We start from the raw sequence: 15,410 nt of genomic DNA on the forward strand, positions 1-15,410 counted from the left end.
ATAAAGGTTTGAAACGACATGATCATGGCGTACATCAAGCATGAACTCTCTTTGTCTGTCTTCCAGGATCGTGAAAACCCATTAGACAACGTGCTCCTGTACTCTCTGAGGCGAGCGGGCAGCGTGGAGATGCTGGAACACAGCGGAGATGAGGAGGACAGGAGAACGTCACGTAAGACCTCCTCATCACATGCTGCCTCTCATCTCATTACTCTTGTTTTCCTCCTTTCAAACAAAAACCCTCCGCACCCTTCATGGCCTCTTGTTCCATCATCATCACTCTTCTCTCTAAACTTCCACACAGGCCTCTTACATCCTTCCATCCTGTCCTCTATCCTCTCCTCCATCCAGCCCACTTACATTTTTACCCGCCCTCCGTGGCAAATCATCCCCCCATCAGTGCTGTCTCACCTGCGCCGCCGCCCAGCCCTCCCTCTCTTCATCCTCACCACCATTCCCTCTCATCTGCTCTGCCTCCCCCCTGCAGCTGAACGCCCCGCACTGACCTCCTCCCCCTCTTTCTCCTTCTTCTCCTCCACCTCCTCCTCCTGTCCTCGCTCTGCAGTCCCTCGCTCTTCGTCCAACCTTGAGAACACGGAGAGGAAGAGAGTGAAGAGCAGGCTGAAGAAGCTGATCCTGAAGAGACCCCCTCTGCAGGCGCTGCAGGAGAAAGGCCTCATTAAAGGTTAGAGTTCTGTTTGAAGTTTAACACTCTCTCAATCCAAGTTCTCTCTCTTCAGCAGGATGTGGCCTCTTTTTCTCCTCTGTAAATATTACAGTATTGCACTTCTGCAGCTGAAACTATCCTCCCAACTTTAGTTGTGGAGTTGAAGGTATTTTGCAGTTATGACAGCTGGCAGGAAATCTCAGCATTAATCCTGCAATGATGCCACATCCCCCTGTGACTGTGCGTCGCAATCCTCCTCTCCTGTTTAGTAAGAGCTTCTGCAGAGTGATGGCGGTTTTCACTCTGCTTCTCTGCTGATAACAACACTACTCTGACAGCTTTTATGGGGCCTCCTTAAAAGTTCAAATAGTCTTTGTTGGGTTTTTTTTCCCTATATTCTGAGCACAAAATATTTTAGAAGGGTGCAGAAGTCAAACCTGGTTTAATGTTTGGATAACACAATGAACACTCCCTCCACACGGAGCAGAAATGGGTCAATCATATCAGAGGCAGAACCCCATTGAACATCTCTGATTCTGTTACAAACAAGGGCATCTCTTAAAGGAATTCTGCTCATCACTTCAGTAGAGCTCAGGGACTTGGACGATGTATACCAAAGACAATTGAAGCTGATGACACATTGTTTCCTAAGAAATTTAACCAACGTTATTTGACATATCAAATTTGTCACCCATCTTTCACAACACTTTAAAGCCTTTTGAAAAGCTGTGTCTTGTTCTCAGGAGTCTGTAACAAAGATACACTTAGTATTGTGGTTGGCATTCAGAATCAGCAAATTCCATGAGACTGACAATTAGTTGAACTAGTTTTATAATACAGAGAAAAGAATATAGGACAGGACAAAAAGGAAAGAGTTGTCGGAACAAACATAAACTCTTTCACAACACTTGTGTTTCATATCTATTCTTATACTATCTGAAAGTTTAAAGCGGCTGTGAGGAGTTTCTCACTGGTTATGAAACACACTGAAATGAATAAGGATGCATTGTATGACTTACTAAAGCAAACATGACCATCAGGAATGAGGATGACTATATCTCTATTATTGTTATCAATGCCTGAATCCACTGCTGCAGGTTTGTGTTAAATTAAGTAATCAACAACATGAAGCTAAAACAGTTTGGGTTTTTTCTGCAGAACTGCATTTTGAGTGAAGTGTTTGACTTTGATTTTAGCCTGTGTCTCGATAGTAAGCATTAGAGAGGTTAAAGTATGTCATGCAGCAAAGTTCCCAACCAGACTCAAATTGGGATGTCGTGTTTATGTTCCCTAATGCCGCCACGCTTATCATCGGTCAGCAGTGAAATCCACAACCACTTTATAAAGTATTGAACAGAATACTAACTCGATGTGAAACCTACCATCATCCTCACCCACTAGGAGGCAAGAGCAGCAGTTCAGGTGACCCAAAACATCTAGAGACTTGCAACAACATAATGACTCTAGAAAAAATGTTTTAACCCTCCTGTTATGTTCCTGGGACAATTTGACCCGGGGCATATTTATTTATCCAAAAGTGTCAGAACCCCCAAAAAATCCCAAAACACTTTTTTTAATCTAATGTTTAACTCCATTACTAACCATTTAAATCAATATTTAATCCATTGGTGTTCTTTAATTCTCACAGATCATGGTGCAATGAGAATAACTCACTCGCTTTTCATTAAAATTGTTGTGTTGTGTGATGTTAAAACTTTTTTTAATGTACATTGGAAAGCCCTAAATATAAATACAATAATTTAACATGACATGGTTTTTTGTTTATTTTATTTTACATTTTTTATTTTTTTTATATGAAGTGATGTTGATAAATTAACACGACACCTCTTCTGTCACATGCTGTCCACATTTTTATGCTGCATTTAGCTGGTTTGGAAGGCATTTATTGCCTAAAGACTTTAAAAAGGGTCAAATTTGACCTGCAACATAACATGAGGGTTAAGCTTGATGCAGTATTTAAATTGGTTTGTCAATCCAGAAAAGTAAAATTGAAACTTTGGTTGTATATATTTCCTCTTATGGCCCCGCTGTAGTGTGCTCAGTGTTTGAATTAATGGTTTTAGACTGGGATTTGTTGGTCCATAATGTGATCAGCTGATGTTCTGTGATCCAACTCCAGTTCTGCTAGACTAGACTGACCTATTTCTGTTTGTGAGTTTTTGGAGTGGCCTTGTTTGAGCACCATGTTGGTTAATTCCAGCTTATTAGAAGCATTATTGTGCACTGATGCTGACACAGAAGTCTGTTCATTTTTTAAATTTGCACAGATTATGTATGCTTCAAGTTTCTTTTTTGGTTTAACTTTATTTTTGGGCTTTTGTGACTTTATTCAGAGAGGAAAGGACAGTGGATAGAGCAGGAAACAGGGAGAGAGAGTGGTGAGTGACGAGCAGGACGGAGGGCTGCAGGTTGGAATCAAACCTGGGCTCCCTGCTTGAGGATCATAGTCTCTGTACATGGAGCGCATGACTCAACCAATGGTTTTATACCACTGGTATTAAAATGTTAATTTGCAGGGTTTGAAAAAAAGTGTAGAAAAATTGGACAATTTCATTATTTTGATTTTTATTTTTGTGCATTTTGAAATATGAATGCCGAACAATGCTGTTTATTTCCTGGTGTCTCACACTGGTTGCATCAAAACGACAATATCAAAAGCTCCAATGTTAACAAATAAGATATAAAGATACCTTGATACTTTATGCTACATTGGGATGTGGTATGTATGATATAGTATAAGATTTGATACAAAACAACACAACACAGAATGATACAATATCACAGGACACAGCACTGTATAATAAATGATACAATGCAGCACCATACCATACAATACCAACACATATATACTTTGTAGTCCCTGCAGCTAAATATGTCTTTAGCTGAATGAGTCCTAGAATTTATATCTTTTAAAGCTGTATTTAAATCTGTACTTTTTAATTGGACTTTCAGCAAACTGAAAACATGCAGCCTTTGAAAACTTAAGAGTGGCTATCAGATAAACTGAACTAACTAAAAACTTTGAAAAGCAGAGTGTGATCAAGTGATCTCAGATCTCATTTTTGATGAAAATTTCAGTCCTAATCAAAGATCCGACAGTTTGATCATAAGCAGTAGATCAGTATCACACTCTGGAGTAAAGGGCTATGTAAGATTTTTTCAGCCGTATAGCACATACAGTACAGTACACTAGTTTTATTGCATCATCAAGGCTGAGCTGACATATCTGCTGGGAACAGATCCAACATGGAGGTTTTCTTCAATAGTGAACAGTCAATTTATCAGCAGAAGAAGTGGGGCTTGTAGCTCTTACATCATGTGTTGGCACAGTTATTTGAGGGAGGGAAGAAAAACAACTTCTGAACTGACATAAAAAGTGTGTTTGTGTCCGTCTTTCGTCACCCTTCAGATCAGGTGTTTGGATGTCGTCTGGAGATGCTCTGCGAGAGAGAGAAGAGCACCGTCCCTCGCTTCGTCAGGCTTTGTACCGCCGCTGTGGAGAAGAGAGGTACAGTCGCTGATAATGTGATGCTCGACATGAAACGGACACACGAGAAAACACCTTCAATGGTTGTTTGAAACTTCAGTCACTTCATGGCAGTGCCGCTCCTCCTCTCAGCTCAGTGACTGAAATCATTCCACAAAACTTGACTGAAAATGTTTTTGATTGTGAGCTGAGCTTCGACTCAGAGGGAAGAACTCCTGACAGCTGCCAGGCAGAGAGAGATCCTAATGAGAGAAAATAGAGCTGGTTGAAGACTGTTTAGAAACAATGCTGCAAATAAATGTTTAATACATGCTGAAAAAAAGTGTTTCGACCACAAAACCTGGTTTTGATGAATAAAATATTTCTAAGGAGTGGTTTCAGATCAAGACATCAAAACTGAAGCAGAATGAAAAACTTTTAAGGACGAAGCAGCTTTTAGAAAAAATCTAATCAAATTAAAGATCATAAAGTTCTTCTCTTTATTACAGTAAAATTATTTCATAGCTTTTTAAATCTAGACTATCATGTTTACAACCTTCTGTGTTGATTTAAATAGAAATGATGGAGCACATCTGTCCGTCCTGAAAGAGGGGCCTTACTTCTGTTGCACATCATGAGATTTCTCCCTTTAATACCCAGTATAATACTGTTCTTACTCATGTTCTACATTACTCACATTGAGAGTGTAAAGAAACAGTGGGTCAGATGTTTCACAGGATACGACAGGGCTTATCAGATAATAATGATTGTCTGTTGTTCATCTGTTTCTGTTATGACTATTCCTAGTCTCGCACAGATGAACAGAGGCAGACAGATGTTTGATATAGGCCTATATTTTGGTATATTATAAGGAATCACAAGATAATCAATTTGTATTTAAATTCTGAGACATGTTCAAACTTCTGCCTGAGACTTCCTGTAGACTCATTGGGCCTCATTCACTAATAAATGCGTAGAAATGTTCTTACTCTGCGCATAAAATAAGTGCTTACGTGAAGTCACCGTTGGATTCATGACACGTGTGTACCAGCCAATTTTGTTCTCACCACCAATTCATCCATATAAGGACATCTGTTCGGTGCATCAAGACGGGGGACTAGAGACTTAATCTAAATAAAACAAAAAAAAAATGCTCACCAACTAGCCATCCGTTTCTTAGAGCAGGGCTTCCCAAAGTAGGGTCGGGACCCCCTGGGGGGTTGCGAGACACAAATGGGGGGTCCTGAGATGTCTTCCAGAATTATTTTTTTTTGTTTAAGTTGTCTAAAATAGTACATTTTACCCATTATAATAAAAAAATATCAACAAAAATACTAGCTAACCTTGAAATAAAACCTTAAAAATAGAAAATGTAATGAGTTTTCTGCCATTTTTGCCAGATGGCTATATGACAGTCAGCTGGCTTTTTTCTTTTACTGAAAGTATTTTAAATATGTCATGCATTTAGTTAAAAGAGTATATGCTTACATTTTCTGAGAAAGTTGGTCGTCATCATTTTGTGCATACGCATAGTCTGAGGAAGTTCTATTTTTGTTCGCAGTGTAAGAACAAATTCAAGTAAGAATATATTGATGAATCCCAGATTTGTGCTTCAAAGGTGCGTATGCACAGTTTAAGCACGTATTCGTGCGTACGCACTGTTAGTGAATGAGGCCCAATGTCTTCATTCCTAATTTTGCTAAATTTTTCTCAGCGAGTCTCTGAATATTTTATAGGATCACTTTCATTTTAAACACTCTGCCTAAAATTTTCGGCATTTGTCATTCAGCCTTTAGTGTCCATTTGGGAAACAATTACTTATTACAATCCCCAACGCTCAAAAGGAATCAATCAATTAATCATTATTACGTGTACTGAGCCAATTTAGAACAAATGTTATCGAAGACACCGTACAAAAAGAGCAGGTCTAGACTGTTACATTATTTACAAAGACCCAACATTTGACCCACCATGAGCAAAGCACTTGCAGCATTAAGAAGTAATAGTGACAAACTTCCTGTTAGCAGGAAGAAACCTTGAGCAGGACCAGAGTCATGATGAACAGCCATCTGCTGAGACTATGTAGGACTCTGAAAGAGAGATAGAAGGAGACTCAGAAAGAGAGAGAGAGAGTTACAGTCAACTGATATTAGCATTTAAAATTATGATGATGATAATAGGGGGAGGAATGATGATATTATAGCAGTTTAAGTTAAGCAGGTCAAAGATGAACATCAGTATAATAACAGTGCAAATAATGTGAAGTCCTCCAATTGCATCTTAGGTCCATCAAACTGACCAAAACCATCAGACTCCTCATTTTTTGTTATAGACTGCAAAATAAGGCAGCACACCTGTATACTTGGGAAGCAGGAACTAGCAAATCTTGTACTTTAGCTTAAAAAAATGACTGAAATTTGTTTTTCATTATCGAGTATTTGGCAATTTATACTGTCGCAGCTGTACTACCATGATACATTAGATAGTAGTCATTGGTTTACCCCTACGTATTAACCGTGCACTCTAAATGTAAAGCTCTGATGAACACTAGTAATCATTACATTCATTAAAAAAGCCTGACCTATTCTTGTTCTGTAACTTCTGATATTGTAACAAGAGTAGAGAAATGTCAAACCAAACTCAGTCAGCTCCTCATCAGGCAACACACCATGAAATATGAAGAGGAAGTTAAAAAAGTATTCATAGGAGTCATGTGATCATGCAAATGTGACCTTTAAAGAAAATGTAAATGTCTGAAAGTGTAAAAATGTGCTTCTGCTTCACTTTATTCACACGATTTTGGCCACTTATGCAACAAAACATTTTCCTGGGGACCATATTTTATTGATGCAGAGAAAGCATGACTGCCAGAGCTGCCTCAAAATCTGAGAGAACACTTTTATTCACCCATGAAGGTTTGAATAATGAAAAGTCTGATTTTATTTTGACACCAGCTCTCTGATGATTTAATAGATATGCAAACACCGCAGCAGTGATCTCCTGATCTGACCAGCTGTGTGTTATTTTGCAGGACTGGAAACTGACGGCATCTACAGAGTGTCAGGGAACCTGGCAGTGATTCAGAAACTACGCTTCATGGTGAACCATGGTGAGGATGGAGGGGAGGAGGGAGGAAAATTAGCTTTTATAGTCTCTGAATATGAATGAAAATACAGTGGGAGGAGAAAGAGAGGAGCTGGAGTTTTCAGATGTCATAAATTAGCCACTGTAAATCAAAGATATGTATGCTGTTTGATGCTGTTTTCATCATTCTGATTACGTAGGATATTCTATATTAAATAGACACACACCATCTCTGAGTACCTGCTGAACCAACTGTATGACTGTCTCACTCCTGCCACCTTTTGATAAAGTGGATGCTGAGGAAAGCCGACTTAGTGCTTGTTGGTTTTTGCAGAGCGAGCGGTGACTACAGACGGCCGTTACATGTTCCCAGCGGAGTTGGTTCAAGGTAGATCCAGACCTGACGAGAGAGAGAAAAAAAACCGCCGCTCTGTGCTTACTTGTTTTTGTCTCCTTCCTGTGTTGCATAATGTGAACACCTCAGTGAAAAACAAACCACCCACAGACAGAGCAACTCTCAGAGCTGAGCTGCAGCGCAGACAGACGGTGCACTGAACAGTTGTGCTACCATTTGCTTAATGTCCCTTTAGGCTTTTCTGCTTTAAGTTTTCTGATGTAATAGCACGCAGCAGGTTGTACAGCTCTTACGTGGTCCACTGCTGCCGCCATGTGGATGGAATGGAGAATCAGCTGCTTGTGTGTGTGCTCTTATCTGACCGCAACATCACACTGACTGATGCTTCTTATCATTGGATGCTTTTAAATTTAAACGCCTTGACTTTGAGGCACAATTAAAGCCCTTTATATCCTTTCTTTGGTCCTAAAGATCCAATTTGAGAAGCACTGGTCAGACCTGGAATTTTTTTTAAATGTTTGCTTTCCAAAGTGTGTCAGCTTGTGTTTTCTCCTACTTTGACAGGCCGTTCCTATCTCCTTCCTGCAGCTACAAGCCTCCATGTCACGCCTCAGCACTGACATAATGCTCTGTTTTACGTCCTTCCCCTTACAGCTACTCCGACTTTAACTCTTAATTCTAACTCCTCTTCTCTGTTTTCACATTGCATTGCATTTTCTTCAATCTCTCTGACCCTGTTTGTGTAAATTCCACCCTCCCCCTCCCCTCCCTCCCTCCCTCCCTCCCTGTCTTTCAGAGGAGAAGCTGAATTTGGAGGAGAGTGATTGGGAGGACATCCATGTCATCACAGGAGCTTTGAAACTTTTCTTCCGAGAGCTTCCCGAGCCACTGGTGCCCTTCGGCTTCTTCACTGACATTGTGGAGACAATCAGTGAGTGTCTCCTTCACAGCCCAATGTTTATCTTATTTATACTTTGTATACCCATCCTCAGTAGTATGGCAGGACTAACAAATGGAAGTATAATTTTAGTTATATCAGAAATGCTTATCAAACATGTATGAAATCTTAAGGCTTTAACTCTTTAACGCCTTTGATTTGATAGTGTGGAGAAAGTAGATAGGAAATGAGGCCAAAGAGAGCTTGAAGGGCTCTGCTTTAGCTCAGCTGGTAGGGAAGGCACCCTATGTATGAAGGCCTCTGGTCCTACGTACATCCTTCCATGTCTTGATGCATGTCATCCCTCGCTCTCTCTCCACATTTGTTGTCTCTCTCAAGCTGTCTTATCCAATAAAGGATGAAAAAGCACTGACAATAATCTTTGAGAAAGAACAAAAAGTGGGGGTTATATTGTTTGGATTCCTGGGAGGCCGATATAAAGCCTGCCGAGAACATCTCACTTTGTTTTTAGTTTTGATATGATTGAATTGTAGAAAATTATAACACTTCTTTGGTTTTAATCAGTCATAACAAGGACAGCCTTGGTTAGAAAAAGTTCTCTCCCTATGTACTCAAAGGTGACAGTAGTATTTTCTTCATTATAGAATACTTACAGCACTTTTTTTCCAACTCTGGAAATGTTTTACACAAACACATATCATTAAGGATATAGATACAACAAAGAAAGATTTCTAAGGTGACAAAAAAACAATTACGGACGGAATTCTGCATGTTTTAGATCGTTCATGTGTTTTAATTGGAAGGATTAATGGAGGCATGAGTGGATGAATTCTTGCACAAATGTTGAATGCTTTCATTCATCCTCCACTACTTAATATTTTTTCTACCACAATCTATAGCTGTATGTTATGGCCCACTTTCAAAAACAGGACCCAGATGTTAGGTTTAACTTTCTGACAGGCCCAAACTTTGTAAAAAGTGAGGCACTATACGTTAAAACAATTCTTACTCAAGGAGTCACAAATGATGAATTCTTCTGGATTCTTTTCAGCTGCATATTAGTCGCTCTAATGAGCTTTCACATCTGCAAGATGATACCACTTGGCTGCTGAGTGTTTCCAGTGCTTTTTAACAACAATACGACACAGAGGAGTAAGATACATCAAGCTTATGCACAACACTTGTCAGTAGTTGTGTTTACTTATCGTGTTTTCTTTCATGGGGGTTGCTAAGCTAAGGGTTAAAAACAAAATAGTTTTCCGGTAACTGTGTTTTTTTTATCACCTAATTTACATACACTTCTGCGATAACACAATGCATCAGAATATTTTTAAGTTATCCTACAGTGGCTGGTTGTCTGTCTTTTAAAACTGAATTACAATCAAAAAGAAATCATGAATATTAATTAAAAAAAAGATTATACATGTTCTTTGTATAAACGCCCGACTCTTATCAATCCTTTGGACTTATTTTTGCATACGGAGTGATCATGAATTTACTGTTCATCAAACCACAGTGGTGATGGTTGATAATTGCTCACTTCTGTATCAGATTAGATAGGGTATGTTAATGAGCCACATATGATATCAGTATGTATATCATGTTTCCGATGCTCACGACTGGCAGTGATGTTGAAGTGATGACATTCGTGACACGTCTCTCGCTCTGTGTTGCAGAGATGTCGGACTACTTGGAGAAAGTTCACCGTCTGAAGTGTCTGGTGCTCAACATGCCTCCTCCTAACCACGACACGCTGAAGTTCATGTGCCGCCATCTCAGACGGTAGGGGAGAAGAGGAAAATGACAGACACTTTACATTTTTGCTGATTTATTTGTCTTTTTTTTGTTTGCCTACTAAGGAAAGCACATTTTATAACACCACAGGGTGAACCAAATGCCCTCAAGAGGAAATAAACGTTATTCTTAGGACTTGTGTTTTTAACTTTGACCACAAGAGGGGGCAGTTTCCTCGGTGTTCCCCGTATTTTTTCTGTCAGGGATTCTTTGGCCGCAGCTTTCAAAGTATGCCCGTGCTTGTACCAGGATCCCTCTGTTGTTAACTTTGTGTCCCTGCGAAGATGAAAAGGCTGGAGGAGGATGAATGGAGCACCATGTTCTACGAGCCAGTTCCTTTTACAGTACATAAAATCTGTATTTTTTACCGCCTATGGTTTTTCCTTCCACTTTAGGGGTGAGCATTCGTGTTCTGAGGCTGATGTTTGTGCCAGGGTGTGGTGGAGGCCCCATGAATTTGTCAGCTCTGTCTTTCTCTCATTTTCTCCCCTCACTGTCATTCCTCCTCTCCCCCTTCCTCTGCTCTGGTTCTCATTTATTATCTCCCTCGCTCAATCACCCTGATGTCTCCTCGCTCTCTCTCACTCTTGTCTCCTGACTTCCTATTCTTTCTCTGTCTTTTATTTTCTCCTTCTTCCTCCCCACTTTCTCCTCTTTCCATCCCTTTCTCCTTTTCTTCTCCCTCCTTCCCCTCCTGCTCTCCTCCCTGCCTTGAAGGTCCCATGGGAGCCTTGTGGTTCGTCTGCTGGAAGGCATACCAACACCACCGCCGCCACCACTGGAACCTCTCTCTTTTCTCCCTGCCTCGTTCGCTTTCCCCCCCCTCTTCCCTCTCTTTCTCTCTCTTTTTTCCTCCTCTCTTTTTAATGTGGAAGTTTTGAGCAATTGCTGGCTGCTTCTGTGGCTTGGTGGGAATGGCATTTTTAGAAGAATGCCTCACTCTGTGGCTTCAACCCATTCCTGTCCCCCCCACCAATCACACACACACACACACACACACACATAGGTGGATACAGGCGACAGATTTAGCCTCTTATGTGCTCAAATCTGCTCTGTTAAATGTAGATACAGGCACAGGAACATGCAGACAAAAACAAGATGTCCCTGATGGCTTTTAAAACGTTGCTTCCTGTAGTCACTGTCCTGTGTTTCTAAGAATTTGAAGGATGTCACACGCTGACCACAAGCATGTAGCTGTATGAGCAGTTAGCTGTCATTTATGTACATTTATTCATAGCAGGAGTGAAAGTCCACAGCAGTGCTAGCAACTCTCCACAGCTCTGCTTACATGGTAACATGCTGATGTTTAGCAGGTATTCACCTTCTTATTTTAGCACGTACGAAGGCTAACATTTGCACAAACACAAATTACAACTGAGGCTGAGGGCAAAGTCTGTTTCATGTAAATTACACAGCTATGCTAATGGATTTTTAAGGCTGTACTTAGATGCTATCACGATGACACATATGTTTATCGTAGCCATCATCTTGGTTTTGCTTAACATGTTAGCAAGATGCAGTTTGCTAATTTGCACTTAACACAAATTACAGCTGAGGCTGAAGGAAGCTCTTTACCTCTTTACCTTTTTTTTGAGTCATCAGCCATGTTTGCTGCTCTGTGAGACTGTTCTTACATGCTAGCAGATTAACAGGTATCAAGCTAATATACTCACCTTCTTAGCTAGGTGTGTGAGTAGGCTAATATTTGCAAGTTTGCAAGTTAAAAGTGTCAGCATGCTAACACTTGCAGTTTAGCACTAGACAAAAATTATATCTGAGCCCGCAAGGAAACTTTGAGCTTACTTTTGTCGGGTAAGCATCAATGCTTTTTTTTGCCATTCAACTTTTTATTGAATTTTTTTTCAGTATTTCTTTGTTCCCCACAAGTTGACCAATTATATATAAGTTATACAAAACCAACAAAAAGAAAAGAGAAAAACAAATACATATGATAATAATAATAATAAAATTAATTAAATAAATAAATAAATAAATAAAATAATGATAAAGATAATAATAAAATAGCATTCCTAATTTTCTCTGTGATGTTTAGAGGTTAACATATATTGTATTTCATGTCACAATATTACATTTCATAATCATACATGATGTTTATCAGACATAGAGCACAAATTAATTTCACATTTGGATGCCATAGTCACCTTCTCCAATCATTTCCAGATGAGGACCCCATATTGATCTGAATACTTTAGTGTTATTATTGATTCTGTAGATAAGCTGTTCAAAAGAAGCTATCCTGGCCAGTTCATCTCTCCATTCACTAAAACAGATCTTCTGTTTTGATTTCCAATGCCTCAACACTATCCTGCATCCTGTTATAAAAGCTAATTTCCCCCAAAAATACATTTTTGAGGGCAGATTAGTCTCCTCTGGTAAAATAGCTAGTACACATAACGCTGGGCTCTTAGTGAACTCTGATTTTAACATATCATTTATACATTTAACTATAGCTGACCAGAAGTAATTTACAATTTCACATTCATACAGCATGTGGATCAATATGCCCCAGCTTTTCAAATTACATCTCCAACAACTGTGAGAAAGCATCAATGCTAACTAATCTGCAAGGCTGTATTTTCAAGCTAACATGCTGATGTTAAGCAGATGTAAATAATAAGTATGTTCACCCTTTTTGTAATTGAACATGCTAACAGGCCGATTTATCTGAAAGGAAGGTCCCTTGCTTGTTTTTTTCTTTTGTGGGATGAAACTGTTCTCAGTGTCACAAGTTATTACCAAATAGAGGAAGTGGATTCAACCGCCATGTCATTTAAATTAGTTTGTGGACTACGTATGAAACCTTGAGTCCAATACTTGGCTGAAACCTCTTTTTTTAAGTCACAAGGGGCCATGCTTTAATAGTGACCAACCCAATCACAGATAGCCCCACCCAAGAGTGTACTCTACTCAATACATACTGTATGTATGTGTGTGTGTATATATATATATATATACATATATACTGTATATACAGTAAATACATGTTGTTGTTTTTTCTTTAATAGTCTGAATGGGACCAGGGCTTAGAAACTAGTAATCTCCAACCGTAATTTAGAAAAGTGTAAGTTAGTCATAGTGACAGTGAGAAGTAGGGTCCTCATCTAGTTTAATATAACCAGCATTCTTCTTGAAATCATTGGAGTCGCCCCCCTGCTGGTCATTAGAAAGAATATTAATACATGCAGATCTAAAGTAATCCTTCATTTCCGCCACCTTTGGAACAACAAGATTAAAACTGTTGTTGGCAGTCACAGAGTGAACATCTGTTCAGAGAGAGGGACTTCAAATGTCAACACTATCCCTCCCAACCAGATTTCCTCTTAGCCCCCCAACACAGATCGGGGTGTGCAGTCACGATAGTGCCGGACTCATAACCAATAAGAGGAAGTAGTAGGGGCTGCCCCTTAACCAATCAGGACAGAGGTTTGGAGATTAGCTATGATTGGTCCGTCATAACGGGAACGAGGGGAATAATAACATTGCTTGATACAAAGGCATTGGAAAATGCAGAGATTTCGCAATAGTCTCAAATTACTCCACTTACCGATGAGTACCGATGGGCATTATGACCTTTTCTCCAAACCCAGCAGGAAAAAAAGTAATGTTTTTTACACCATTCCTACCAGCAGCAGCTTTAAGTCAATTTCTTATATACTGTCCAGGTTAATCCAATTCATCCTGAGAGTGTAACGTATGTAACTTAGTCTATGACAAACCATTTAAACATTGCAACACATCAGGGACCACAAAAATTAATGGGTTAGATATTTCAACCTAAGGTGAACTGGTGGACTTGAAATTTTAAAAACATTAATCCAGAGCATTTGTTGTTTTTATGTTTTGTATTGTGTTGATATTTTTGATCAAGTTGAACACAACTCTATCTCTTTCCGTCTTCCCTGGCTCTCTGCAGGGTTTTGGAGCATTCAGACACAAACCGAATGACCACCCAGAACATCGGCATCGTGTTTGGGCCGACCCTGATGCGCCCTGAGCGGGACAATGGCAACATGGCGGTAAATATGGTCTACCAGAACCAGGCGGTGGAGCTCATCCTCAGCGAGTTTGACCACATCTTTGGAAAAAGAGGCCCCTCTTGATCTTCCCGGACCGAGGGGTCTTCAAAAAGCTCCTCAGATCAGACAAAAGCAGAAATAGTGCAGCCGCTTATCCTCTCTGCCTGTTGACTCATGTGGTGTAAAAAGGATTTCACATCAAAAAGATAATTACGGGGTTAAAAGGAACCAGGACAGAAAGCTGCTAATCATGACATCTGGCCTCCATATAAAGCCACGTTAAAACAATAATAGTAAAACAAACCAACTTTAGCTGTGATACTTGTGACTGCGACTTCAGACGTGGAGCCCCGGTGTTCTTCACTGCTGGAACAGACGCCTCCTTGTCACTTTCCCTTGATGTTCAAGACTTGATCAGGATACTAAGAAAGCCATAAAAGTGAAAACTCTCCTCCAGCTGGTCCAGCTCACAGAGTATTGATCACTCATTAATCAAGGAATGTGAGGAAGGACGTGTCTCAACATAGCACGCGAACGAAACTAAGCAGAACCATGTCACTGTGAAAACACAAGCACCAGCACCTCATGCAGAAAGGACTAAGGACAGAGCTCACCTGCAGCATGGACCTATTGCAACAGCTGGGTGGGTAAATGTGCCCACATGTCTGCTGAAGTCATACAGTGAAGTCATACAGAGTTTTTAAGGTTCATTTCAGATGTTAAGTGGGAAAGGATGATTTCAGTGATGGGATGAATGTGCCATAAGGGCAGAAACTTTTTTTCTGTGTACCAAACTGTTCTTGTTTATTGTGTGTGAACCTCCAGAGCTTCCCCCAATTGCACAAATTGGATTTATCTTCTATTTTTGTTAGTGGAAACTCCTCAGATTAAGTTAAGAAAACTAGTGTAAATATGTGAAACACTGTCATTGTAGCACTTTGCATATGTTGTGTAACCTTAACATTACATATATTAGCCAAATTCAGACAGAGACGTTTGCTTTAAAATGAACAGTGTGTTGTTAAATACTGCCTGGACCTGATTGTAAACTGTCATGAAATTAAAAAAAAGAAAAGTGAACTATCTGA

General features: G+C 39.8%; 1 protein-coding gene and 1 long non-coding RNA gene across 7 annotated transcripts in view; one reads left to right on the top strand and one right to left on the bottom strand.

Annotated features, from left to right (window-relative positions):
- Positions 1–15,410, top strand: part of arhgap9 (Rho GTPase activating protein 9) — a 67,576-nt gene extending 52,166 nt beyond the window's left edge. For 4 of the 6 annotated variants that reach the window (XM_034687239.1, XM_034687267.1, XM_034687247.1 and 1 more), the window contains 8 exons: positions 67–172; positions 566–685; positions 4,098–4,196; positions 7,186–7,263; positions 7,573–7,626; positions 8,390–8,524; positions 10,168–10,273; positions 14,220–15,410. In XM_034687239.1, coding sequence (XP_034543130.1) covers positions 67–172; positions 566–685; positions 4,098–4,196; positions 7,186–7,263; positions 7,573–7,626; positions 8,390–8,524; positions 10,168–10,273; positions 14,220–14,406 — 885 coding nt within the window. In that variant the 3' untranslated portion in view covers positions 14,407–15,410. The remainder of the gene's footprint in view (positions 1–66; positions 173–565; positions 686–4,097; positions 4,197–7,185; positions 7,264–7,572; positions 7,627–8,389; positions 8,525–10,167; positions 10,274–14,219) is intronic. The other 2 variants (XM_034687259.1, XM_034687275.1) reach the window with 1 other exon arrangement.
- Positions 3,268–7,621, bottom strand: LOC117815538. Its single transcript, XR_004631830.1, has 3 exons — positions 7,479–7,621; positions 6,125–6,244; positions 3,268–4,417 (listed from the first exon to the last, which is right to left on the bottom strand). It is a non-coding gene; the product is annotated as an uncharacterized LOC117815538 (long non-coding RNA).

This window comes from Notolabrus celidotus, chromosome 1 (assembly GCF_009762535.1).
Source record: "Notolabrus celidotus isolate fNotCel1 chromosome 1, fNotCel1.pri, whole genome shotgun sequence".
NCBI lineage: Eukaryota > Metazoa > Chordata > Actinopteri > Labriformes > Labridae > Notolabrus > Notolabrus celidotus.